The sequence below is a fragment of the Rhinichthys klamathensis genome, unplaced genomic scaffold, assembly GCF_029890125.1.
Source record: "Rhinichthys klamathensis goyatoka isolate OS25496 unplaced genomic scaffold, OSU_Roscu_1.1 h1tg000501l_1, whole genome shotgun sequence".
Taxonomy (NCBI): Eukaryota; Metazoa; Chordata; class Actinopteri; order Cypriniformes; family Leuciscidae; genus Rhinichthys; species Rhinichthys klamathensis.
The window spans coordinates 185,082-212,522 of record NW_026606982.1 but is presented as its reverse complement, the minus strand read 5'-3'; the positions used below and the strand labels follow the sequence as shown (position 1 = coordinate 212,522).

General features: G+C 38.3%; 1 protein-coding gene across 1 annotated transcript in view; it reads left to right on the top strand.

Moving 5' to 3' along the window:
• The first annotated feature begins 5,880 nt into the window (after positions 1 to 5,880).
• The window catches only part of efnb1 (ephrin-B1), a 31,457-nt gene continuing 9,896 nt past the window's right edge, over positions 5,881 to 27,441 (top strand). The window contains exons 1-2 of the mRNA XM_056237850.1: positions 5,881 to 6,163; positions 20,864 to 21,141. Coding sequence (XP_056093825.1) covers positions 6,045 to 6,163; positions 20,864 to 21,141 — 397 coding nt within the window. The 5' untranslated portion in view covers positions 5,881 to 6,044. The remainder of the gene's footprint in view (positions 6,164 to 20,863; positions 21,142 to 27,441) is intronic.

Genomic DNA, 27,441 nt, shown 5'->3' with positions numbered 1-27,441 from the left:
TAATGTGAAAAGAGAGGGTGATGTAATTCACATGGCTCCCTCACAACAGTCATTCGCAATCACATCAACTTCTTTCATGATAATATCTTATCTATCACAGACTATAGCTGCAGGCAACACCACAGAAACAGAACAGAGAGCGAAAAGAGGAGACAATTCTGACTGATATCTGTAACCAGACATCTCAGTGCCAAAGTACTGGGCTCTATACAACCAAATCCACTCAAAAACACAGTTACAGCATAATTACATCAAAAGCTAATACCTGCTGGCTGATGTGTGACCATCTTTCAAACTGGAACAAAATGGCACAGACTAGATTTACCTAAATTATTCTAGAGATACAGAAAGCTAGAGAGAGAGAGATATTAAATTACAAAGGAATTCTGGATAGTTGTGTGTTGAGAGCAGTGTTCCGCTTTCTGTCCTGTGTGTGTGTGTGTGTGTGTGTGTGTGTGTGTCTGTGTATTCATTTGTTTATTCACGAACTGCGCAGTCAGTCTGCCGTGGTTTGAGAAGCTATAAAACTAATAGATTTATAATGATCATTGAAGAGCATTTCATCATGCACTCTCATTAAGCATGAAATGCATGTTCATCCATCTTATTCTTGTATTTCTCTGGACACAAAAGTATATCTGTGGAAACAGATTAAGCAAACAATGAAACATTCATACATGCAGTAGACCAACAGAATACAACCGAAATTAAAATAATACTAATAATAGCCTTTTTCCCGTCATACACATTCTTGATTGATTATGAATGTTTAAGTCTATTGAACCTGACTGAGTTTATTATACTTGACTATGAAGAGATTGTAAATCATAAAAACGTTTAGCATAACAACTGCTAGTACAGTCTTAATTTTGTTTTCAGCTTCAGATTAATGTTAACAATTCTAAACAAAAATTATAGAACAGTTATTAAAAACTTATATTTCATTGCAGTTTGCAATTTACTCAGTCAAGACCTAGACTATTTTTATACTATATTTAACTTTAAACTCACCGAGTGGTCAGGGGTGTTCACTGATGTGCTCACACAAAAATCGCTGCAAAAGATGCTTTCCAACAGGTTTTATCATAGTTTCAAGTCAATGGAGTTGGACAAAAACTACGATAAAACCTGTTGTAAAGCATCTTTTGCAGCGATTTTTGTGTGAGCATATCAGTGAACACCCCTGACCACTCGGTGAGTTTAACGTCTTTGTAAACTAAAGTTTAATGCGTTTTAGGAAGGATTGTTCCAGTGCACCTATGCAACCATTGTGGAGGTGGGGTGCAACCACAGAAACCGGAAATTCTCGGGCCAGCAGCATGTGTCCAAATTTTAATCTTAACCGTTCTATTTCATCAGAAACGATCTTAAAACAGGGCTTTAAGTGTAAAATACCGAACTTGTCCTTTAATATTAAATTGGCACTGTTTTTATGCCACTCATACTAAAACTATACAGTGACTGTTAATTTAACTTGTTATAACCAGATTCAATCCATTAACCTTTCTCTAATTCACCTTATGATAATTGTTTTCTCTCTGTGGAAATATTTTAGTAGCATAAATATGACCTCACATGTCCTCTCATACCAAAACCGGATCTTGACAGATTTCTTTGCCGACAACATTTCAAAAGAATTATGCTAAAACTGAGGAGTGAAAGACTGGAAGGTCTTTAGCCATGACACAATGCAACAAAAATCTCCCTGTTGAGATGTAAAACAATCACCAGCCGACTCTGTGTCTGAACGGAATGCAGTTCTGTGGTTAAGAGCAACCTGCATGCCGAGGTTAAAGGTTATTGATCGGTGATTGATCGGAATCCTGTCACGTTTAAATGGAGTATGTAAGTGCATCGTAGAGTCCATTAGAAATACATTATTTAAGAGTCAGGAAAGACGATCAAACCTGAGACACGGACACTCGTACAATGACATGAAATCAATACAGGATCCATTTGCCGAACATAATGGGTTTTTTAAACAATCATTAAGGGCACTTAACACGACTTTTATTTAGTACTACTTGATACATGCAAGCAGCACACACACACACACACACACACACACACACACACACACTTTTCTCTTTCTACAACCTGTTGTCTAAGAACAAAGGTATAGTAATGTGTGTGTGTGAGCACCACTGTCAGAGTGGAAATGAAGATCCGTCACAGTCGCCACCACAATTTCACGCCAAGTTTACCGGTTCAGAAACGCACACACACACACTTATTCACGCATACTGACACAGAAGTTTTTGAGCCCATTGCTCACTGTGACAACCAGATCATCTGCCTATGGCTGTGTTCCCAGATACACATACTCATAGAGGACTGGCACACCGCATGCGGGTCCATGTGCATGTGTAGGTGTCTGGTTTTACCAGTGCTTTTTTAACTAGCCTGTATATGCATGTGTCTCTTTTTGGTCCGAGCAGTTCTCAGTGTGTTGAGCTAGGCCTATCGGGGGCTTTCTGGGTGGGGCAGTGTTGGATTGTCATTCATGATTCCCTACTGACTAGTGTAGGAGAGAGAGAATAAGAGAGAGAAGTGTGTGTGCTGGAGCGGGGGATGTGTGTGAAATTGGTCTATTATCTGCTTGCATATTCCATCAACACCCTCCTGAGTCCCTCCATTACAGTCATTCCACCTCCTCGTCTCTCTCACACACACACACACACACACACACACGCACACACACCTTCCCCAGTGAGACTATTCCAAAACATTCTTTAGTTAATCTACTGTATTTTGGACCAAATTCAACATTACACAATGTAAGGCCTTCGCCCATACAAACATGCACAAACATATGCACCTTTATACACATGCAGACATGAATGCTAACTTAGCTTAACTAACAATGATGTCAATTAGTAATATAATAAAGTTCATAAGGGCAGAGTCACGTTAAGCCACCATTACCGCCCAATCGACTTTATCTAAACTTTTTGCTGCCTGGTAACAAGTGCTCAGACTTTAACACTCAAGCATGTACACAGGAAAACAGGGATTACATAGATTGACTGTATAGAGTATGTACTAGGCTACTTCAAAATGTGATGTATATGCTGGAGTGACTTTTAGTTTTAGTTTAAAAAATGAATCTAGAAGTAAACATCGAAATAAACATTATAATGATAAAAAGTCCAAGTAATGGATGCTGAAAATTCAGATTTGCATTACAGGAATAAATCATATTTTAAAATATATTAAAATAAAAAAACAGTTATTCAATTATAATAATATACAATACTGTAAATGCAGCCTTGACAAGTATAAAATACTTATTTCAAACACAAACAAACACACACACACACACACACACACACACACACACACACACACACACACACACACACACACACACACACACACACACACACACACACACACACACACACACACACACCCTACAAATAAATATGTGCATGTATGTGCTTAGTTACCATCTTTGTATGCAAAGTTCAAAGTGCTTATGTGTGTATGTGTGGGTCTGTGTGTCCATGTGCGCTTTAGGTTTATTAGTAACTGTGTTCAGACAGCAGTGTGGACATATTAGTGAATAGCTGCTGACAAATGCATGGCAGTAATTTCTCCTTGGGCGTGTATGTGGTTTTGCTCTTTCTGAGCTTGATGCAATGAATATTTCAATTCAGGCTAGAAGTACTAAACGTCAGATCATCTCAGATTCACAAAGAGCACATTAAAGAAAAATGAGAGGAAAAAGAGGGCGTATAACTAGCTGAAAGGTCTCAATAATAGTCAGGTTAAGGTGGGGGCTATATTTAGCTCTGAGTACTGGTGAAATAAGAAAAGGTCAGATATTTGTACTTATGCAAAGGGACATGCAAACATTATTACACACAAAACTCCAGAAAGAATCACACGGAAAACAGCTAAAAACGTGCTGCTGCTAACTACTTTTAAAGTCATCTATCTCAGAACACAAACTCCTCTCTCTGCCTTAAACAGATCACATGACTGCACATATATCATTTCTAAATGTGTGGCTGGTCTTTCAGACCTGATCTAAATGTGGGTAATGAATAAACTGACATTTCACACACACAAGAGCTCAAAGAGTAAAAGCTGCACCACACTCATGTTATCTAAACACAAGCCAGAGGACTAACCCATCTCAAGACATATGGCTCTCTGAAGAACCACACACACACACACACACACACACACACACACACATTGTATAGTAGACTGACAGGACAGGACACCATATGTCACTCAGAATCACATCTTACTGAGGGAGGAGGAAACAAATTAGCCATAGACCTTATTTACAGATAGTTTTGTTAGCAGACATGGACAAATGAAATTATTAAGAAGTAAACCAGCTTAATTATGACACACTTAATATTGTAACATGCCACCGTTTGTTGTACAGTATTGTAACTATCTGCCAGTGTTCCACTAAAACAACAACAAAATAAAAACGAAATACAAGTCCAAAAAACGAAATGTTACAGGTTGAAATATTAAAATTATTATTTTTATAGCCAATAGGGGGCGTTATTGACTACTGAAAGGATTAGCGTTATCTTTGTTTGACCATCAAATATCATTAGTGTCACTCTCTTGGATGTCTTTGGGATAATGATACTAAATCTGTTATTAAACACTTGTACGGTGAAGACCCGTGTTTTCAGCTTTAAGCCGTTATGCGTTGTGAATGTAAAACTGACTTACGTATTCATATGACTCCAGAAGTGCATATCTTGGCGAAAAGTATAAACTGAGAGGGAAAACGAAAATGCAACATAAGAGATAAACGTATCTAGGAGTAACCATAGTAACAAACAATCTCGCTATACGGCTTCTAAAGAAAACATTAATTTGTGTCATAGTAAATCTGCACAAAAAAAACTGATGACAATGGGTATCTTAAATTCAACTAACGTTACTTTTCAAAAACGTCTTATCTTTAAAAGAATGACAGACTAACTATGTTTGTAGCCTACATCAGTCTTGCTCTTGCAGTTGCAGAACTTCTCCGAAACTCGCTGTACACAGAGGGACACCATGTTGTGACGTCGCCCTAAACATGCGCTTCGATTGGTCCGTTTCTGAACGGGGCGGGATTTAGCATCTCGGTGGGAGTGGAGGTGATGTATCGCGAGTCACTGCGCTGTGAACGGTGTGCAGGACTGACTACGGTCGCACCGGATCCATGGTCGAACGCCGAACAAATCCAAACAAGATCCAAGGCTAAAAGTCGCGTCATTAACTCGCAGAGGAAGCGAGTACAGCGCCGAACTGCTGGAGTTTCCCCATCTTTTTTTATATCCTTGAGACGAAACAGTGTGCTCCTTTTGGCACACGAGCCAGCAGCGGACAGTAGCTGATACCCCGTCTATCAGCATGCACTGAAACGCCAGATCATTCAATATAAGCAGCCGCAAAACTCGGGAGTTTATTTCTCGTGCCTTTTTTGAAAGAAAATCCAAATGGAATTGGACAGATATTTTTGGCAGTCCTGCGACTGACAGTTAAGCTTTGTTCCTGGACACTTTGAACATGGATTTAGGTCGGTAAATTTCAGACAGAACTGTTGCGTATCTAAAGCTCATCTCTATGATCTGGGATCAAAAGCGAAAGGAGTCTAGTTTTAAATCTGACACATGACCAGGACCGGATTTCTTCACAAACCCGAACCCCAACACGGGATTGATGGTCCTTATACCTGTGTTCACGTCACTCACCCCCAATCTGGTGTGATTTGACCTTTTGTAAGGCTACCAGCTCACTAATAGATGACTACAATAAAACAGTCACGCGCTGCAGTCTACCTAAGTACAAGGTAGCAGCGATTTTGGTAATAGAGAAACGTTGGCCCAAAAACCACATGTGCGACACCTTTTTTCCTCCAAGCAACGATAGAAAAATTGGATTTGGAAGTTGAGCCATGGAGCCCCTCCGCCTGGACGCCTAACCTACTCATTTTGCATGTGGTTCGGTAACCCGGAGTACAGTCGATCGAAAGGATCTTATCTTCTTGCTGGCTCGTGTCTCTCCGAGAACCCTGTAAGATGGCTGGAAGTGGCGGCTCGTGGAAATATTACCTCTGGATTCTCACAACCATGTGCAGATACGCGTTACCCGCAGCCAAATCACTGGAGTCTGTCGTGTGGAATTCACAAAATCAAAAGTAAGTGCACGAGCGCGTGTTTAAAATCCCCTAAAGAGCGTATGAACTTGAAGTGTATCACTACGGTCTCAGATTGATGATATTAGCCTACTAGTTCGACTTGTATTGATCATGAAATAGACATACAGTTTGAGCAATCCGATGTGCAAAGCTCCGTTACTCTTGTCACGGCTCGCTCTCCGGCATGATGACATGAAGCTCGCGCTGAGCTCGAGCCTGAAGTGACCGATCAAGCGCGCGCTCTCCCGGGATATAACACACAGCTGTCATCCTCCACCGCCGCATCTCATCAACTCGCAAAATCCCTTGTTGTGCGGGGATTCGACAACAATTTCATACTAGTACAACTTTGTTAAATGTTAATGCGAAATATCGTAGTTAAAAATAAATAAATAATAATCTCTTGGCTTTCTTAACTACGAATTCGGATACACAAATTTAACGTGTGGCCTTGACGCGGGCCTTATTTCTCCATACAATAGCCTACTTTTAAAAATTAGAAATAGATCAGCTACTGTTCCTCGTTGTTTTTAGCACGAAACTCTTTATCTCTATCGGCGTGTCCATCTTTTATTCTTTTCCCAGGAGAGGCGAGGTGACTCTCCGCCACCGGCCTGCCCAAATCCCGGCGGCACAGTGGCTCTCTGCGCCTGTCATATTGATCAAATCAGAGTTGTGTCGAGAGAGTTAATAGGTTTTTAAGCAGGGGTTTCCTAGACGCTCATAAAATCTCTCTGATTGCTGCTCATAAAACGTTCTAGGGAGCGTCCAACGTATTTACTTAACCTGAATAATGGCTTAAGGCGCCACTGAAGCTTGACTCAACAGAATAACAAAGCTTGTTGTTTGAGTCTTGCATTTGCAAAACAAGCTATAGTTGTTTTTATTTTTAAAAAGCTACTTTTATTTGGACTATTTAGTTGACTAACATGATGGTTTGTCTTTGTTTTGAGCCTTTGTGTGCAGTGTGAAATACTGGTTGTGTCTCAAAACCTAATGGGCTGCCTACACTGCCAGCAGTTTTGGGGCATCTAGACAGCATTTTGGGCACCATGGGCTCGTTGTGGTAGGCAGCTCAAAAGGGTTTGAGACACAGCCGCTGAGTTATGAGCGTAAACAGGGGGACAGGAATAGTGCACATGTGTTTTTCATCTCGAGGGGAATATTTTAATTAGGATCTCTCGGTTGGGCTTGTAAAAGATGAGCAAAAAACTAGAAAACTTTAGCATGTGAGAACCCGAGGGTCGACGCGAAATCATAAATTGTGCTTTTAAAATTAAAACCGCACCCTAAATTACGAATGAACTTAAATGTATGGTGTTTTTGTTTTTTCATGTTTAAAGTTCTCGTGCGAAAATTGAGTAAGAAAGGAAAAAGGGGAAAACTAAACAGTTAACTGCTTAGAAATTGGCAACACTTTATAAAACTTTAAACTCATATAGTTAAACATTACTACATTATATAATGCGTAGCAAATCTTTAGTTAATTTACATCCAAACAGTTAGAAATGTTATGGACCATTTATGAATCAGCAATAACTATATATGTTAAGCACTGCATAAAGTTTTAAAATACTTTTTAAAGTTATACTTAAAGTTTTACGAAATTTAATAGAGTTCCTTAATTCAGACATTACATATAGCCTATTTATTTATTACTTTTTCATTTTAGTGAATCTTTTTTTTTTTAAATAAAAAAACAATACACCTTGCTTGCTACATGCAAAAGCACTTCCTCAAGACTAATTATTATTCTAAATTATAGAATTATACTTCTTTTTTTAACTTTAATTGTATTATTTTATGTAGGAGCTAAACCCATTACAGAGATAAACAAAAAAAAAAAAAAATCAGCCACATTTGAGCTTTTCGTCCTGCGAGAGAAAATTTCAGATCAATTGCTTTTGCCTCTATGTGTTTGCCGTTAAAGCTTTGAGCTCCACGGCACAGCAGATGCTCAAACTGGCCTGGTCTGTTTTATCACAGTTGCTGCATGTTGTTTTAAGTACTTAATGTTTATTTACTTACAGAATGTGTGTGTATGCACCTGTGCATGAGCGTGTGTGTGTTGTTAGTTACAAGTTCAGAGGCCCCCACAGTACATTGAGAGGAATCGACTTTGAAAGAGTGTGTGAAGTCGAGAAAAAGAATATCAGAACCGTTTGTTAGTGACTGTTTTTGAGATTTACGAGAGACATGTCTGCATATCTCAATCCCACATCTCATTAAAACACAGCACAATAACTCAATACACAAAGATTATCCTAAGCACTCTCATAAAGGCATATGGGCCTCAGGCAAACACACTCTCCGGGCTCTATCTCTGCAGTGGACATATGGGAGCGTCCACCACCACTAAGTCCAAGTCACCCTTTAAACCTCTTACCAGACTCTCAGCAGTAAGGCCATCATACACACACACACACACAGCTCTCTTACCCATAATAATGTGCCATTTGTGTTTTAGGTCAGACCTCTCTCAGACTGAATGCGAAATATAATTGAAGGACTGTAAAATTAGAAAAACTCTGGCTGCGTTCTCCACCCCTCAGCACTCTGATATTTATATCAGCAAAACACAAAGTTTACTGAATGCTGAAGCTACCGCTGCGTTTTCTCTGGAAGAAACATTTGGTGGAACAAGAGCTTTACTGATTTATTCTGTTGACACAATTATGTAAATTTAATTACTTCTAGACACAACTACACATATACGTGCTCACACACAGACTTACTGCTGGTTTCAGATGTATAATTCTGTTCCTATCTGCATGGTTCACAGCTATAATTTGGACTGAGAAAAATGTAAAAGCGACACCCCTCCCCTCCCTTCCTCTGCCTTGAGGGAAGAAAAGAGAAGTGGATTCTGCTGGGAATAGAGAGAGAGAATAAAGTAGCTAATCATTGGGACAATTATCACATTGAGGCACAGATTTCAGGTTATGTCTTATCATCTTAATGTGTCAAACACTATACACACACACACACACATAAACAACAAAATGAGAACTCTCTTTACTTCCCAGTTACATCATCAAGTTCTTAGTTACAAATTAATATAATTTTACTTCATTCAAGTTCTTGGCAGCCACTCGCTTATCAAGAAAACACTCTAGCTGTTTAGGAACAATTTTCTGATGAACGACTGCAAATTACCTAAATTCCTTTTGGATTTTGAAAGAACAAAGTAAGAGGGAATCCATGATACATGTATGAATGTCACTGTGTGTTTTGGCCATATTCCAGTGCTAAGGGAGGAGATGAGGAGCTAATTGGAAATCTGTCTCTCATTAGCTCAAAAATGCTACTGAAGTACTTTACTTATGTGTGTGTGTGAGTGTGTATTCAAGCGTACAAGTTCGCTCATTTACCCAACACTCTGTGGTGCACAATTAGTCTTAATCAGCAACTTCTATGTGCACATATAACCGTCTAAAGCAGCAGTTAAACATCCTGTTTAGCTCATGAACACTCTTTAAAAATGTAAAGATCAACTGGCTAAAAAAATTGTGACTTTCTTTTCCACAACAAAACAATGTTGTTCTGGACCCCATTGACTTTAATTGTATGGACAAAATCAGTTGAGACAGTCTTGAAAATATCTTTAAGTTCCACTGATAAAAGTTTGGTGAAACCGTTTTCAGTTGGTCTTGGATTTTCAAGAAATAATTACACGATAAAGGAGACTCGAACCTGCATCTCTTTGAGCGATTCCAACCTGTTGTGAACACACACGCTGACTGCTTCGCCGCATTTAAAATGTCGAAATTTCTGAACGCAAGTTTTTTGAGTCTGATTATTACGACATGAAAAGACATAAATGTCCTTTGACCTTCTCAGGGATTATGTTGGTCTCAACTGCGATCAAAGTAACGGATTCATGTGTGACTGGTCAGGATCATTTAGGACATGTTTGGGCATATATTCATTCAGTCATCCACGGCAGTAATAATTATTCTCCGAGTCGTGTTACTTTCAATCATTTGTCTGTGTGCATTTACGAGTGTGTAGGCGTGAATCATGTGTGCGTGTGTTTGTGTATGCATGAGTTAGTGTGTGTGTATGTCATGATCAGTGGTGTTATAATAGGAGTTGACAGTGAGGAGATTAACTCTGTCAGAGTTTCAATATGTTGAACAGCAAGAGAGGACTCACGCAGACTCACACACACACACTTCCCTCTGTCTCAGCCGGCATTTCCACAACAGACCTGTTCCTCTCTGAAGTGTGTGTGAAGTGGCTTTTGTTCCACCTTGATAGCATTTCACGGTGTTGTGGATGTTTGTCAGTGTATGTGTGTGTGAGCGAGTTGCGTTCTGTTAATGCCATATCCTGAGAGTCTAACTATAACGCATGTACATTTTAACGGGGATTTAGTTTGCAACTTAAAACCGTATTTCTGTAGTCGTTATATAACACAGAGATTGAAAGCGAGAGGGGTTGGCATGCAACCTAATTTTTATTGTACATCCATGTGTGTGTGCGCATGGGGAGCTTCATTAACAACAGTGCTTAAGTAACAAACGCACATTGTCTGTCCCTGACCAAGCATGACCGCCGGGCTCTCACAGCCTCCTCAAACGGCTCTCACACGCACAGACGCGCTCCGAGCCCAGCGCCCGTGTTGTTTTAAGGACTGTAATGTTTGTAGTTGTAGGGTCTGTTGGAGCACACGACGGAAGAGGAGCAGTGGCAGCTGCTGGGGGGTGGGTTTACTTAGTTATACTTTAGGGACAAAATTGTCCCAGAAGTTATCTAAATTTGACAAAACCTCCCATTGGGGAGGTCCAGGACACCCTCAGAGGTCAAAATCATTTATAAATAATGCAAAAGTAATTTTTTTTTTTACTGTAAAAAGGCTAAACGGTTTCTAATAGGGTTTGGGTTATGGTTAGTCTGCTGTAATCATAATTAGCTTTATTTATAAACAGTAGAAGTTTGTGCCGGAATGCCCTTGTTTAGATAGCTAGGTAAATGTGTAAGCAGTTTTTTGGGGATTTCAGTGACGTCTGCTAATTTTTTAAAAGGATAGTTCACCCCAAAATGAAAATCGTCATCATTCACTCACCCTCATGTCGTTCTACTCTAAACCTATGACTTAATGTCTTCTGTGGAACATAAAAGATATTTTGAGAACTGTCTCCGTGTTTTTTTTTATCCGATTCCATACAGTAGAAGTCAGCAACCAAATGGTAAGCAAAACTGTTACAACATGAGGTTGAGTAAATAATGACAGAATTTTCAGTTTTGGGTGAACTATCCCTTTAAGGTGGTTTCTGTGGTTCATGAACATGCTAATCATTCAGTGTCTTGATGTATATCGAGATATATATATATATATGGTAAATAGTTTCAAAGTAATACTATCTGATAATATCGCCATATCATTACACCCTCATTTCTTTTTTGTAAACAGCTAAAACGTTTTGTAAACAGTCCCACTCTACTTCCTCCTTTGTCCTGTCTTTTATCATGTACCTATTGTGCATTTCAACTCTTTTTAGAGGGTTTCATTACTTTACCCAAGGCCTTAACTTCTAGGGTTACAATGAGAATTAACCCTAACCCTAGGGGAGTAAATGTAATCATCAGTTTTTTTAAATCCCAGAATGACCAAGCTGCAATGAAAGTAGAGACTGATTTTACTGTCGGGCTCCAGTAATGGCAAAAGAACAATAAAAGTACAATAAAATAAGTAATTTTTACTCTTGTGCTGTATTCCAAGTCTTCTGAAGCAATGTGATCGCTTCGTGTGAGGAACAGACCGAAATTTAAGTGGGCATTCCCTGAAAAACATCCCCTCCTCCAAAGCACTCAAATATCTTTTACACATTAACCATTCAAAATTCCCTGCCTCAAGAAGACACACTAATAATCTGTGTTTGTTCCTGACACAAAGCTGTCGCGTGGAATATAGTGCGAGTCAAATGCACTTTATGGTGGTTTGTCATTTTTGGATGAAATTACTGTAGCTGTACATTTAGATTTTTTTGTAATACATAATACAAATATTTTAGTTTAATTTTAAATTGTAGTTAAACCCACTTCTATGTTATATACCTAAAGTTTGCTTTGACTCTCACCTCCAAACTGCCATGAGAACGTGATAAGATTCCATTGAGGCTGCTGGGTAAAAATCACTACAGTGCTGTGATTTAGGGCGGGTGCTCGAATATATCATTACATTTGGGCCGGATCCCTGTCCCTCTGTAGTGAACTGTTTCCTCTCTCCTTCTTCTGATCTCCCATTATGCAAATACCTAGACTCATAAACGTCAAACAAACCCGAGACGTTAAACACCAGTTTCTCTGTCATTCTTTTTAAAGAGGGAATAGAGCACTGTATCATCACGATTCAACCATCTCATGAAAGATCTGACCATAATGTGTCTCTCCGTAACAACACACTCAGGCTTCCCTTTATTCAACAGCTGCAACCTTTCCTGCAAAGTGACTTTGGATATTCAGATAGCCTGTCACACACACAACAAACACAAGTGTGTGAGGTGGAAAACGATTAGTGTTCTGTAAGGAGAGGTTTGCGATCTGTTTGTTCCTTCAGTTCTCCGTGTGCACATTCACACTCTCATGTTTGCTTTCTCTTTTGACTATGTGAGACAGTACGCACTGGTGGATTATGGGTATATATCTACCCTAAACACATTTATACTCGTAGTGAAAACAAAGAGAGGCATTGCAAGTAGCAACTCAAAACCTGCTTAAATTCTGCTACGTATACACACACACATACTCTAACACACAGCGGGCCATCAGTCACACCCTTTTAGAGTTCAAAGCTCCTCCATCCTTTTTATCCACTTTCCAGTCGACAGCTCAGACCATCACACTCACTAAACCCATCATTCCTTGCCGGCGTGTGTGCGTGTGTGTCCGGAGAAATGGTCACGCTTTCAGTCAGCTAAATGCCGCTATAATGCATCAGAGAAGCTGAAGTCTCCAGCCTGCTTTCATCTCCAGCTGATCTGAGCTCAGCGCTCTCTGCATGCAGGCTCAAATCACAATAACCTTTATTAGCTCCAGCTGACCTGAGAACAGTTCTCTCACGCAGCGGTTTTAAGCTTCTTAGGGTTACCTGCCATTAGAAGACTTACTTCTGAACGCACACGGGAGATCAAACTCTCCTCACTGATCTTAGGTTTGGTTGAAAACACCCAAATATCAGGCTCAGGACGCCCACAGATAGATCAGGCTGAAAGCTGTTTACTGGTCCAGGAGCTGCGGAAAGCTGCTTTTAGGGATATGTCTGAATCAGCCATTTTAAAGGCTCATTATTATTTAAAATGGAGGGTAGAAGGAGTTTAGAGCCATTATTGGTGAGACAGTGATCTCTGCCTGCAGCTGGACAGAACACATGGAAAATCTAATTATAAAACAATGTTGAAAACACACTTGACACAAATACACAATTCATAAAACATGAGTGTGAGAGAGAGAGAGAAAGGGAGTTTGTTCATCTGCGTGTGTTTGGCTCTGCGATTTTTGGAAATGTCCTCACAAACGCAGTGAAACCTGTTGAAAAGTGGACTTCACTATAAAGGCTCATAAATCATGTTTATCTTTGAATCTGCTAATATCAAAAAGTTTGTGTGATGACTAGGGATGCGCGTTAGACTGATCCATATTTCATGTTATGATCGATAATTGAGAAATGGACAATATTAAAATTCTATACTGCTTTGTCTAAATATAGTTGAAAGTTTGGAGTCTGTAATTTGTTTCTTTTTAAAAAATTAAAGAACTTTTATTCAGCAAGGATGCATTAATTTGATCAAAAGTGACAGTGAAAGAAAAAATCTGTTCTTTTAAACTTTCTATTCATCAAAGAATCCTGAAAAAAAAAAAAAATATCACAGGTTCCACAAAAATATTAATAGGATTTTCAGAAATAGCATTAACAGAAAAAATTTCAACAAGATAGTAATGTTTCTTGAGCACCAAATCAGCATATTAGAATGATTTCTGAAGGATCATGTGACACTGAAGACTGGAGTAATGATGCTGAAAATTCAGCTTTGACATCACATGAATAAAGTACATTTTAAATTATATTAAAATAATAAAATAATATTGTACAGTATTACAGTTTTTACTGTATTTCTGATCAAATAAATGCAGCCATGGTAAACATAAGAGACTTCTTCTGAAAGCATTTTAAAAATCTTACCGAACCCAAAATGTTTAATGAAAACCAAACACTAACAACCACTGGAAAAATGTTTTAAAAAAAGATATGGAAATATTCCATGAAATTGTTTTGTTCTTAAAGGTAAACATTAGATGAACGTGAAATATAGTGAAACCATGTGTTTGTGTATATTTTTATGAAGATGAGGACAGGGGCTACTACATCCACATTACCACGACAGACATGCTGAAACACAAAAGTGTGATGATGGAGTTGTTTAGTCTAATGACAACTTGTCATTGTTCTCGTGTTGGTTTTGGTTCCCAAGAGTCTCTCTATCTCTCCTATTATATTTCTCAGGTGTAAATATCAATCAGTGATGCGATCATAAATAACTACAAATGCGTTGACATTGCTATTTGAAAAATGACTTTTTTTTTCTTGTGTGTGTTTGATTTCTTTTGCTGTTTCTCCCAGGCATTTCAGAGTGAGCTGTCGAACAAGTATAACCTGTTTGTGTGTGTGTGTGTGTGTGTGTGTTTGCAGTTGCTTTAATTGCTCTGAAATGTGAGATTCTGTGAGAAAAAACACACATACACACTAAAACTGTTTCTGCATCACTGACCTGTGACTTGTACACACACACACACACACACACACCCCTACACACACATTAAGAGTGCAGATATTATTCTCTCTCTCTCTCTCTCTCTCTCTCTCTCTCTCTCTCTCTCTCTCTCTGTGTGTGTTTAACGGTGGTATCCTGGAGGAGCTCTGGAGGAATTCATACCTTTCATCTCACACTCAGACAAACACAATACTCCTGACAGTGAGTGGGAGAGTGTGTGTGTGTGAGTGAGAGAGAAGACGAGACGAGAGGGAGACAGACTTTGACAGAGAGAGAGAGAGAGAGGAGAGAGAGAGGAGAGACAGAGTAAATATGAGCATTTCTGGCTGTGTTTTTCCATTTGCACACTAAATATACATACTGTCTGCCATAGCAACTGTTACCACCGTGCCGTTGCATTTTGAGCTCAGACAAGGACTTTTAAATTTGGTTATGAGTGCTGTTATAAATTACATCGTGTTATTCAGTTATTATTTTGAGAAACTGAGAAATTTTGGAGTGTTGGAAGATACTTTGAAACTGTAGACTATAAGGTTTAGTTAGACTGCAGTCAAGCTCAAAAAAGTTAGCTACAAACAGTAGCTAGCTTGCTGGTTATTTGAAGGAGAAAAAATATTAAAATGATATGTCAGACTAGATAATTTCTTTAGAAAATCAGGAGGATAGCTTAAAATAGATTTTTTTTTTTTTATGTTCACAAAACACCCACATTTATATGATGCTGCCTGAAAGATGGTGATAATATTTATAATAATATAAATGGTAAAAATGCCATTGTAAAATTTGTAGTGCCATTACTTGTAGTTATTTACCCATTGAGTAATGCAGTATAGTCTAGCAATATTGCTATTATTAATATTATCATCATCATTAGGCATTTGTAACAAAATGAAGAGGTTCAGTAAAGTTGGTTACTTAAATAGTAGATTTTTTCCCCCCTCTTGTGTTAACTCGGAGGTTAGAAAATCCTACACTAGCTAAAGTCATTGTTTCAGGGCTGAACAGATGCAAGATATCTTCTTGCACTACGGGAAGACCTGTCATTTAGATGTCTTCCTGTAAGCTTGATGTGAAACTATCAAATGTCACAAGAAACTCGTACAGCAGTCCAATAAAAAATGTGAACTGTCACAATTTTTCAAAATGCAGAATGTACATGCAAACTAAAAATAGTTTTGTTATTCTTTTTTGGGATCCCTGGTGATTTCCACTCGTACCGTCAGCACCAGTCCTGGGTGATCAGGGCGAATGGAAGTGTTATTATGACACTGGTAAACAGTAAAGTGGAAAAGTTCTTGTGAATTCTGTCTGTTCGCATGATGTATTTGCAGATCTTGATAGTTCAGTAGGGAACGTTAGCTTGACCTCTAGCCTCTTTGAACTGGTGAAAGTAATATGGGTGAAAAACAGCAGCTAAAGACATTGAGGAGGAGAGCAGGAAACGAATCAAGTGAAAGAATGTACTTCTGTCTGATTGTGTGATGGGGAGTCATCATTTCCCTCCAAGGCCGACTGATAAAATCCAAGTGCACTGTTGCCCGTTGACTAAAAGTCCCAGAAATCCCCTTTCCTTGCATTCTGTGTTTCAATCAGATAGGATATGAAAGGAATTTAGATTAGGATTTCATGCAGGATATGAACCTTTCATTAAACTTTTAGCTGTGTTAAAGTAAGAAACCGATTCATAAATTAAATAAATACTGTTTTCAATTAAATCAGAAACTAAAATTAAACTTTTTTTTTGGGGTGGTAGGTTTTGGCTTAATCTGTAGTAATTATATTTAGCCATGTTTAAAAACAATAGGCCTCAATGATATGTGTGTGTGTGTGTGTACATAGCTATACTTCAGTTCAGAAGTCAGCTAAATCTGACATAACCTCAATTTGGGAATTGTGCTTATTTGTAAAAACAATATTTAAATAGTTTAAAAAAAATACTCAAAAAAATGTGTGTGTGTGTGTGAGAGAGAGAATTAATGAGGATGGGGGGCTCTGCTATGGAGATTCCTCATTTCTCTTAGACTCCATTCACTCATTTCTCTCATTCTCAACAAGATGCCCAAGGCTCTGTGTGTTTTTGGAGTGTGTGAGTTTGTGTGCAGTTGTTATTGTGAGTGGGATATGTGTAAGCTGTCTCTCTCTCTCTCTCTCTCTCTCTCTCTCTCTCTCTCTCTCTCTCTCTCTCTCTTCTCTCTCTCTCTCTCTCTCTCTCTCTCTCTCTCTCTCTCTCTCTCTCGCAGACAAAGAGCCACTTGTGGGAGCTCTGCCTTGAGAGTGGACAATCACATGACCACCGCACTCTATACATACACCCGACGTCTCCATATTGAGTGTGTGTGTGTGTGTGTCTGTTTAATGAGAGATAGGTGACTACATTTTCCCGTTGGATATGTTACACACCAAAAATAAAACTGAACTTTCCAGTCTTTAAATTGTAAAATATGGTCTGTGTGTTGTGTATATATAAGTAGCCGTTGTTGGTCCATTGTGGAGGTTAGACTTAATGCCAAGACATGTGATTACAGCCCCTTCTCAGAATGTAGGCGCTTGTGTGTTAAGAGGTGTCTGTGTCTATGTCTCTCTCTCTCTCTCTCTCTCTCTCCCTCCCTCTTGAATGAGGCTGATTTGCATGGCTGCTGTATTCAGTATTTAATTGGTGCCATTCAGTCCTGGTCTAATCCCGTGTTCACTTGTTTAAAAAGCGAGGAGGCCTCTTATTGAGTGTGTGTGTGTGTGTGTGTGTGTAAGCTTGTGGGTCTAACTCTGTTTCACACAGTGCACAGAAACTGAAGTGTATGTGTGTGTGTGTGTGTGTGTGTGGATAATTACATTTACAATTTGAATTAAGACATCTCCCCCACTCTCTAATGTGCTACTGATTTAATTCAATTTTAAGCAGGAAATAGCGTTTGTTTATTATCCAAGTCTTTCTAGAATTTTGTTATTCTGTCTGGTTCCTTAAATATTTTTTCATATATATTTAATTTTTTACATTCATTTGAATTACACAGTGTAAAACACGTAAGAGTAACTTTCATGTATAACAATTAATGAGAATTGTTACTTTATATAAACCTGAACAGATCTTTAATGCACAATCAAACTGTAAGAAATATATGATGCATTATATAATGGTTGTTATTGAGTTAGGAATAATTTGAAAGTTCTATAATTATTAATAACTATAATTAATTATGTATATTAATGTATTATATTCATATCAATATTTTGATTTAAAAGTTTAATAGTAATTCAACTTTGGAGTGGAGTAAACAAGCCTTAATTAAAAATAAAATAACACTATGTCTGACGCACACAACACAAACGCATGGCGCATTCACACACACAGGGACACAAACTTCTTAACTTCCTCTAGGAACAGGAAGGGTTACCTAAACGATTATAAATTTGCTGGTGAGATCTTCTCAGAATCGGCGCTGTGTGTTTCCTCTGAGCTTCCAACACACACACATTCGCAAACAATCCCTCTCAGGTCCTGCTTCTGAAATTCTCAGTCTGCAGCAGCTGCTGATTTGACAGGAAGTGATGAAGTCTTTTCTTCAAAGTTGAGGAGGTCAGATTCCTCCTCCTCCTCGCTCGCTTTCTCTTTCTGTTTCTGATTTGTTCAGTCATAGCTGGCCGTCAGAGGAAGGGCACGAGTTTGACATCTTCATTGATGGGGAAAAAAGAGAGGGATGAAAAGAGAATCTAGAAACAGAGGGATAAAAGAAAGGGATAGACAGGAACAGAGAAGAGGCCGCAGACAGAGGAGGCAAATGTCACACAAAGAGTTTAACCCTGCAAAACTTCTTAAGTCATGCTAATCTCTTATTTTCTCACGCGCACACACAGATATTCTCTAATTCTGCATGTCAACGCCTCATATCTGCTTTTATGAACTGCTACATTTGACTAGAATCGTTAATCTCTGGGGCTGCTCGCCTACTACCTCATAATATGATACATTTTGCACATGTATATCACTATTTAATATGTCAGAGATAATCATTAGTTATTTAATATAATAAACCCATTATATATGTATGTTTATTGGTATTTAGTGTTTTATTTTCAATACCCTTCAAAGGCTGGGGGTTAGTAATTTTGATGTTTTTGAAGATTTCAAATGTTTTTGAAAGAAGTCTCTTATGCTCACCTAGGCAGCATGATCAAAAATACAGTAAAAACTGTACATTTGTGAAATATTAACTATTTAAAACAACTGTTTTATTTTTGAATATATTTTACAATTTAATTTATTCATGTGATGGCAAAGCTGAATTTCCAGCATCAATACTCCAGTCTTCAGTGTCACATGATCCTTCAGAAATCACTCTAATATGATGATTTGGTGCTTAAGAACCATTTCTTATAATTATCCATGTTAAAAACAGTTGTTCTGCTTAATATTTTTGTGGAAACAGTTGTTTCTTTCAGGATTCTTTGATGAATAGATCATTCAAAACAGCATTATTTGAAATGGAAATCTTTTGTAACAGTAAAAATATGTCATATTTGATCAATGTAATGCATTCTTGCTGAATAGAAATATGAATTTCTTTTAAAAAAATCTTACTGACTCAACAGTAGTGTTTATATATCCAATAACAACCTTTACCGATGCATTAAAAATCTCTAATATTATATTGGTTGACAACTGATATGGCACTGATATATTTTGCACACTTTTCTGAAATCCCCGAATTTACATGCCGCATACTATTTGCTGTGGTTTGTTTTTAAATGACATTTTTTAGCTATTGATGCATTTCCTCTCTACTCTTTTCAATGAGAGCACTGTAAGCTATCATAACTGTGTGTATTCTTGTTTATATAAGTCTATCTTTCCCCATTGTTTCCCTTCTTCTCACTGAGAACATAATTGTGCTTCTCAATGGCCATAATCACTCAGTCATAATTGGATTTCACAATCCTGCACACACCTCAGACACAGACACAAGCATGTGAACGCACATACAGCATGTTTTGTGAAATAGACGGAAGTCTGTGCCCCAGTAAAAGGTTTTTGTTGTTAATCCGTCTGTGAAGATGTTTTGTGCGCTCTTATGTGTGTTAAACCAGCGAACAGCCTGCAGCGAAGAGTGTGTGCACACGAGAACAGAAAAAAACAGCAGAATTACATTATACAGAGACAATATTTGAGTTTGATCAGGGCCATATATCAGGGAAACATACGTTCTCCTGATGTGTTTTTGTATGTGTGCATGTCTTTTTCATTAGAGCGTGTGTGTGTTTTTTTTGCATACGCTGTTGTAGTTTTAGGGGATTTCTGTTTTTGTCTGTGCATATGTGTATATGTAGTTTTAGGGCATGTCTGTGTGTGTTTGCTTTTGTTCTTGTGTGTGTTTGTGTGCGGTTAGCAGTAAAATGTGTGAAGGACTGTGTTGTAATCGTCTCTCCTTACAGACACATATTGATGGGGGTGTACACACACACACACACACACACACACACAAACTAGTCAGTGTTACTAAGAATGGATAATATATTCCCTGAATGTGCGAGCAGGGTTGATCAGCACATGAACAATAAATTATAAACTCTAATAAATTAAGTGAGATGCTTCTATTTCCCTGTCCAATAAATCCTAGTCAGCAGATTCAGCTCCATCTCCATCCAGCTCATTTCTGACTCTGCTCTTCTGTTGCTCTCTTTCTTTCATATTTGGAATTGTTTAATATTTTGAAATATGTTATTAAATGGAAAAAAGAAACGCCGATAGTCCCTCTGGAGCGTTTTGTGGAGGTTCTTGGCAGTCTGGACTACTCAGAGGGCTATTTGAACCCAAGTTTTTCCTCTCATGATTGAGTCCACAGAGATGCAGATTCTACTGACATTCAGTCTCAGAGAGGATTGTTTAAATGTGTTTGTGATTTATTGTAACTTTATATGCTTTGTGTTGCAGGTTTGTGTCCGGGAAGGGCTTGGTGATCTACCCGGAAATTGGTGACAAACTGGACATTATCTGCCCCAAAGGGGACATTGGGAGACCGTATGAGTTTTATAAACTCTACCTGGTGAAGAAAGAGCAGGCCGAGTCCTGCAGCACCATACTGGACCCCAATGTTCTGGTGACCTGCAACAAACCAGAGAAAGACATCAAATTCACCATCAAGTTCCAGGAGTTCAGTCCAAACTACATGGGACTTGAATTCAAACGCTTCACAAACTATTACATCACCTGTAAGTAAATCCAGCTTTTCTGTATTTGTCTAACCTACCTCTACTTTTGGGAACAAATTTGCATTCATTCAGAAATATTTGCAAAAATTTTACCTTTAGGGATGCAACATATTGTTGCTGGGGCAGTACCCTTAAAGGGACTTTACCCCTAAAAGTTGCATATTAGAACCCTTAGGGACAGATTTTTTAACAGCTTGCACCAGCGCAAACCCTGTTTTGGCATCAACTACTGTCAGGATTTACTAAAGACACGCAGTGAACAATTAGCGCTGAATAGACGTGGACAGGGTTATTTTTGTGGCTGACCTTATTGCATATGCATTTATAGGAGTTTCCCTTTCAGAAGCCAAATTTATGGGAGGAGAGTATTTAAATGAATCATGCAAGGTGATTTTCTAAGGTTTGCGCTCATCAATTGACTGGTATTTGCGCCATTATTCACCACTCAAAAAAGCATGTCTTAAACCAGACACTAATTTGCGCTGCTCTCGGTAGATTGCGTTAGTCATTATGGAAATGATCCGGCTGCGTATGTGTTCTTTAATTTGCACGTTGTCAGTAGATCATGCGCAGAACTTTACACTCCCATCGGCACATTTTTGGAATTGCGTTCTCACGCTAATTTGCCCTGTTTAGTAAATTTGGCCCTAAGGCTACTGCCCCGTGGACAAGCTGTTGTATTTTAGATAGCTTACTAAACGTGTGTTTGGGTCAGGTTCTTGTCTACCTTATGGGGTCCAAATGTCCCCAAAATGTTAGTAAAACTGGAAATCACATTGGGTCTCATTCATGAAACACGAGCAGAACGAATTTTTGTGTAAAAATGTTCGTATTTTCCAAATGTTAGTTGGTACGAAAGAAATCTACACCTGCTCCCAGCCACGCGTAAATAGTGAGTTTAACATCCGAACGTTTAGCTGCATTTTAATTCACCTTAATCGGGTACATATTTACACAGCATCTTGAAAAAATATTATATATAGTAATTACATAAGTTTTTTCTTTTTACTTTTATTATGAGAGCCAGTAATAGCATTTTTTCTCGAAGTGAACTAATTTGTTTTTTGCAGTCAAGCTTCATGTCGAACCATTTTCTTTTCACTTCTGGGACTGTTCGATATTAACAGATGAAACTCCATTCACTGCATCTGTAATGCTGCCAAGCTTCCTTATTTTAGGACCTGATACGCCACTATGTAGCCTACGCTTGAAAATAAAATGTGGCGTTTTGAACTTCTGATAATAAAACTTCAATTTCAGCATCTGAGAAATGTTTCTTTTTCATTCGCTTTTGAGAAGACATGTTGAAATCCTTCGTTTGGTGTCATAATATGATGTAAAAGGAATTGGAATGTCCGCAACACTGCTCTATGCTCCCATATTTAATAAAAAAGCAACGTATGGGAATATGATGCCCATATATAGTTGTCAGTCGGATTTAATGGGCGGGATTTATGGTAATTGAGAATGAGCGTGCACGCGCGTCCCATTTACGACTGATTGGAATTCATTAACACACACACACACATTTCACTCTCACATCTGACGTTTACGAAGTATTTGTGAATCAGGAGAAGAGTTTTCGGGAAGGTCTCTTTACGCGCAAATCACTCACATATTTACTCGTATATTTACGAATGTTTTATGAATGAGACCCATTGTGTGGACCAGCAAAAGGCCCTCAGACTATGTGATGGTTTAGGGTAGGGTTAAGGAATAGAAAATTTCATTAGCGCAATATAGAAACAGTAGAAGTCAATGGAAAGTGTGTGTGTGTGTGTGTAATATATGGAAGCCGTTTCTGCCTTAGAGTAAAAAATAAAATGGGTATTTGAAATAGTTTAAAATAAGGGATAAATAAACTCACATTGTAATACAACGTGTGGGCAATTAAGTCACAAATAGAGTTAGAAAGGCACGAACAGGCTTTCATAGTAATGGTAGTATGTTTGTGTAAATCTGCAAATGCCACAGTCAAGCTTTTGTGAAAGGTTTTCAGTGAGGGATGATTTTCCAGCCACAAACAGCACGCAACAGTTGAACTGAAGCGCTGACTAATGATTCATTCAGAATTAAAGATTTCTAACACATTCAGCATAAATGCATGCTAAACCCTTAGCATGCGATATGAAAACAGCAGGGAACAGCGTGGTAAATGTAACACACTCCTTTTCTCTTTACCCCGCTTTCTTTTTTTAACTCTTTCCCCAAGGATGGTGGGAGGTAGAGACACTTTCAGTCAGGCATGTCTCATTGGTTGTTTTGCCTCACTGAGTTTTTGGTCTCTTGGCCATGATGCCCAGACATGTCCCATAATCCACTTCACCTCCACTGACCCATCACCACAACTACACCCCCAGAAAGCAGCAGGGCTGCTATTAGATCCAGTAAAACACTCTCTCTCTGTCTCTCTCTCTCTCTGTCTCTCTCTCTCACACGCACACACACACACACACACACATACACACACACTCCCTAGCAACCAGCTCCTTTATCTTGCTCTGGTAAACAGGATGAGTCTGGTTAAAATAATTTTGCTGAAATGTGTTTGTGTTCTGGGTTCAGTGGTTTTTGCTGTCTGGTCATCTTGTTTTCACTGGTCATTCAAGTTAATAACTCAGCGAGAGACTTTAGAGCGTGACAGTTTCACACGCATCCATTCGCTCCTCAGCAAAAGCCTCTTGAGTTGTTTTTCTACAATGTGTGCTATTGGTATGTCGCATTTACATTGTTTACATACAGTGAAGTCCCTGAACTGATTGTACTTTGGCATAAGTGTAGATGCAGTTTAATATAAAACTCCCCGTTTGTGTGTTAAATGTAAGCAGGATGTTTCCAGACATCTAAACTGACCACTCAAACTAGAATCCTTTTTTAAAACACACACAAACTCAAGAAAAGCATATTGAACTAATTATGCTCTCAAAATTCCTAAGTAAAAAAGCATTTACTGTGTAGAATTATACCCGTCGTACTCGCACTACTTGTGGTTAAGGTTTATGGTGTGTTTTAATTATTACATTAATGATATTTTGTTAGCACCATGTTGTTGTGTGGTTTGATAATGAATAGTTAGTTATTAGCATTTAGCTTGTTGTGATAGTGCCTGAGCAAATGGATGCAGCTGCAGACCTCATTAATACTGACACATCATTAGGCGTCGCCTTGAGGGTGTCTGTCAGGCTTTTTTGGTTGCTACAGCGTCACTCCAGGTGCTTTTTATCCGTCCACGAGAATCTGCTGTTTCTCCTGTCACTATATTATACTTTTTCGGCTTGGTGTCGAGTTTCTTTCTCTCAACCTCTGTGCCTCTCCTGTACCCTCACAGTATGTTGATTTCTATGATGCTTGCTGACTATGTTTCCTTTTCCAGCAGAGATCAACACTCACCATATCGTCATGCCACCCGCGTCGTACCCTAAAACGGCCCCTTTAATCCATTTGAGGAAGGACTGTCGAGCTCTTTGATTCTCTCTTTATAGTTCAGCTGCACCCTCCATTTCGTCTGTAATTTAAATTGAAATCTTTCAGGACATGTTATAGTATAAATCTAGATTTAGAGATTTGAATGATCGGCTCATATATAGAAGGCTGCACACGTCCCAGGATTCTCAAGTCGATATGCAGACAATGTAGTCCCTACAGAGGTTCAGTGCATTGGCTCCAGAGGCCAACTCAGCGTCTTGAAATCTCCTCGCTCCTTTCCTTTATCCGTGTAACTATTTGTCAAATCGTCTCCAGTCTGTCTGCAGAGGTTCTTTGAAGCAGGCCGGGTCTGCGCTCACGTATCTTTGTCTCAGCCTCCGAGTCATACGTGTTAACTTTATCCTCTCTAGCTGTGCCGCAACATTTAGCTCAAGTGCTCCAGTCACCCTGTGCTGTTCCCTAAATTATTATAATTTTTTTTTAATCAGTAAAAATATCCTTTAAAAAACATTACATTTGCAAAAGGGTGTAAAGTTATAAGACTTGTTTTCGGAGAATATATTTTGCTTCCATTTTATTTCCCTTACCACATTGGCATTATTTAAATAAATTTCACATAAACATAAATCTAACAAATTTAGTTTATGCTTAAGGTTGAAAAGTGAGGTTTATGCTCAAAACAATTAAAAACAGTTAGCCACTGGGGTGAGAAAAATAATCTTCAAGATTAAATTGCATCTCAAATCGCTAGTATTCTATTTTTGTTTCCAGACTCTGTCATGTAATGTCTGTTACAATAATGTTTACTGTAAATAAAACTGTTTATTAGCATTGTTGTTGTTTTTAAATTAGTTTAAGACACATGAACAAGTTGGCCAGTCACTCAATTTCAAAACTAATATTAACAACCCAATATCATTTAAATACTTTTGGTTTCAGGATGTTTTGCTTTTTATTGGAAAACAAGATAAAAATGTAGATGAAAAAAGTTGTGTGGTGCTCATTCGGGTAATACTAACCAGTGAAATAAAATATATTTCTTATTTAGGTTCTTTTGTAATCAAAATCATTTAGGCATAAGTACAAAAATATGCAGTCCTTTTGACATCGCTTTCATACATGCGTTAAGTTATGTGTGTTTTTATTGTTTGGGTATTTTTCTATGTCTGGACTGGGGTCAGTAAGTCTGTGCTTGGTCAGATTCTGTGTCTGTTTCTAATTGTGAAGAGAGATTCTGAGAATTCACTGTCTTTTATGGCCTGGTTTAATTCCAGTATGTCTTCCAGAAAGACACTGTGCTGATCATGTCACTCTTGTGTGGATTCATGAAGCAGTGCAGGTTTGAAATGGATCCTGGCTCATTGTTTGAGGGCGGCTTCAGAACCTGAATTCAATTCAGAACCATTTGGATAAAAGTGATTTGAGCTCTCGTGTTTCTCGTGATTTAGTAGCGTTTCTAAACGATTTCTGAATTTTAGGGACCTGATCATGATATTTACTTTGACAGAGATCAGCTCTGACCCCACGTTTAAAAGAAAATTGATTTAGAAACCAAACCACACCATTTACTCATTCATCAAAATTTTACCTCTATAAACGTATCTTGCTGAAAGATATCAAATTTTCAAAAAAGCTGTGTACAGTATGTATGTGTGTTTGAGAAGTTGATTCGAAAAGCATGACAATGGAAACAGTACCGTCATACAGTCAAGGGAGCGCTAAAGATGATGGAAAGAGAAAGAGAAAAAAGCGAAGGATGGAAAGTGAAAAAATGGTGAGCAGTCACAAGATTTTGCGATTATAACTGCATGAAATGCACGTAATGACACACAAGTGTGTGGCTGCTAGAAATGCTCTAATGGTGTATGCAATGTTTTCAGGATTAAGAGCGTTAAAAAGGGCTAAATTAAGGGGTGTTTAGGGTGAGCTTCTCTTCCCTGTGACTGTGTCGAGTGTGTGTGCGAGAGAGCATTTGGTGTGCGTTCGGTTCTGTGTGTATTTTTGTATTAAGGCTGTGTCAGCAACATATGATTCTGATTTCAGACAGTCCAGCTTTGAAGTAATTCTGACCAAACCGCTGCACCAGAATGATGAGTGTGTGTGTGTGTTGTGTATGTGGGTCTTTGTGTAACCTCTCACCATAACTGTCTCTCAGGCCACAGCTGAAGTATGAAAATGAGTGGCTTCATTTCGCTGTGGTCGCTCTAGGGTGAGAGAGGTCAAATATCACATCGAGCTGTATGTGTATGTGTGTGTTAGATGCCTAATTTAAACTACCCCTTTACCATGCACAAAAACGAAGAGCAAACGGTTGGTTTTAGCCGCTTTGTAATGTGAGAAGAAAATGGCTCCTATTGCAAAGGGCTATTGGATAACAATCCAATATCCACCCAGCCTGATATATTCTGCTCTCTGAAATGTTTAACCCGCTATTAAAGCATGTTATAGATTTTAACTTTTGTAAATGTAAAGTTGTGTCACACTGTTACCACTAATGTTTATTATAGTAAAATTGTTTAATAGGATTGATCTTTGCTTTTAGTTATTTTAGTATTCTGACATGCACAAATTGGATATTCACTCAATTTCACAAATAATACTAACAAATAATATAATTGAACAAATATATGTTAATATAAAAAAACCCCATTTGATTTGTTTCTTTTTTTTATTGTTGCAGTGTTGCCTCAAAGCTAAATTTTTTTATTTTAGTAACATCCTGGATGGTTGGGGCCACATCATACATTTATTTCTTTATTTAAATTGTTTATATATATATATATATATATAAAATAAAATGTAATGTAATTCTTTTGTTTTAATTTTCCACTCTCTCTTTGACCTTTACAATTGGGTCTTTGCTGCTGTGTCCTT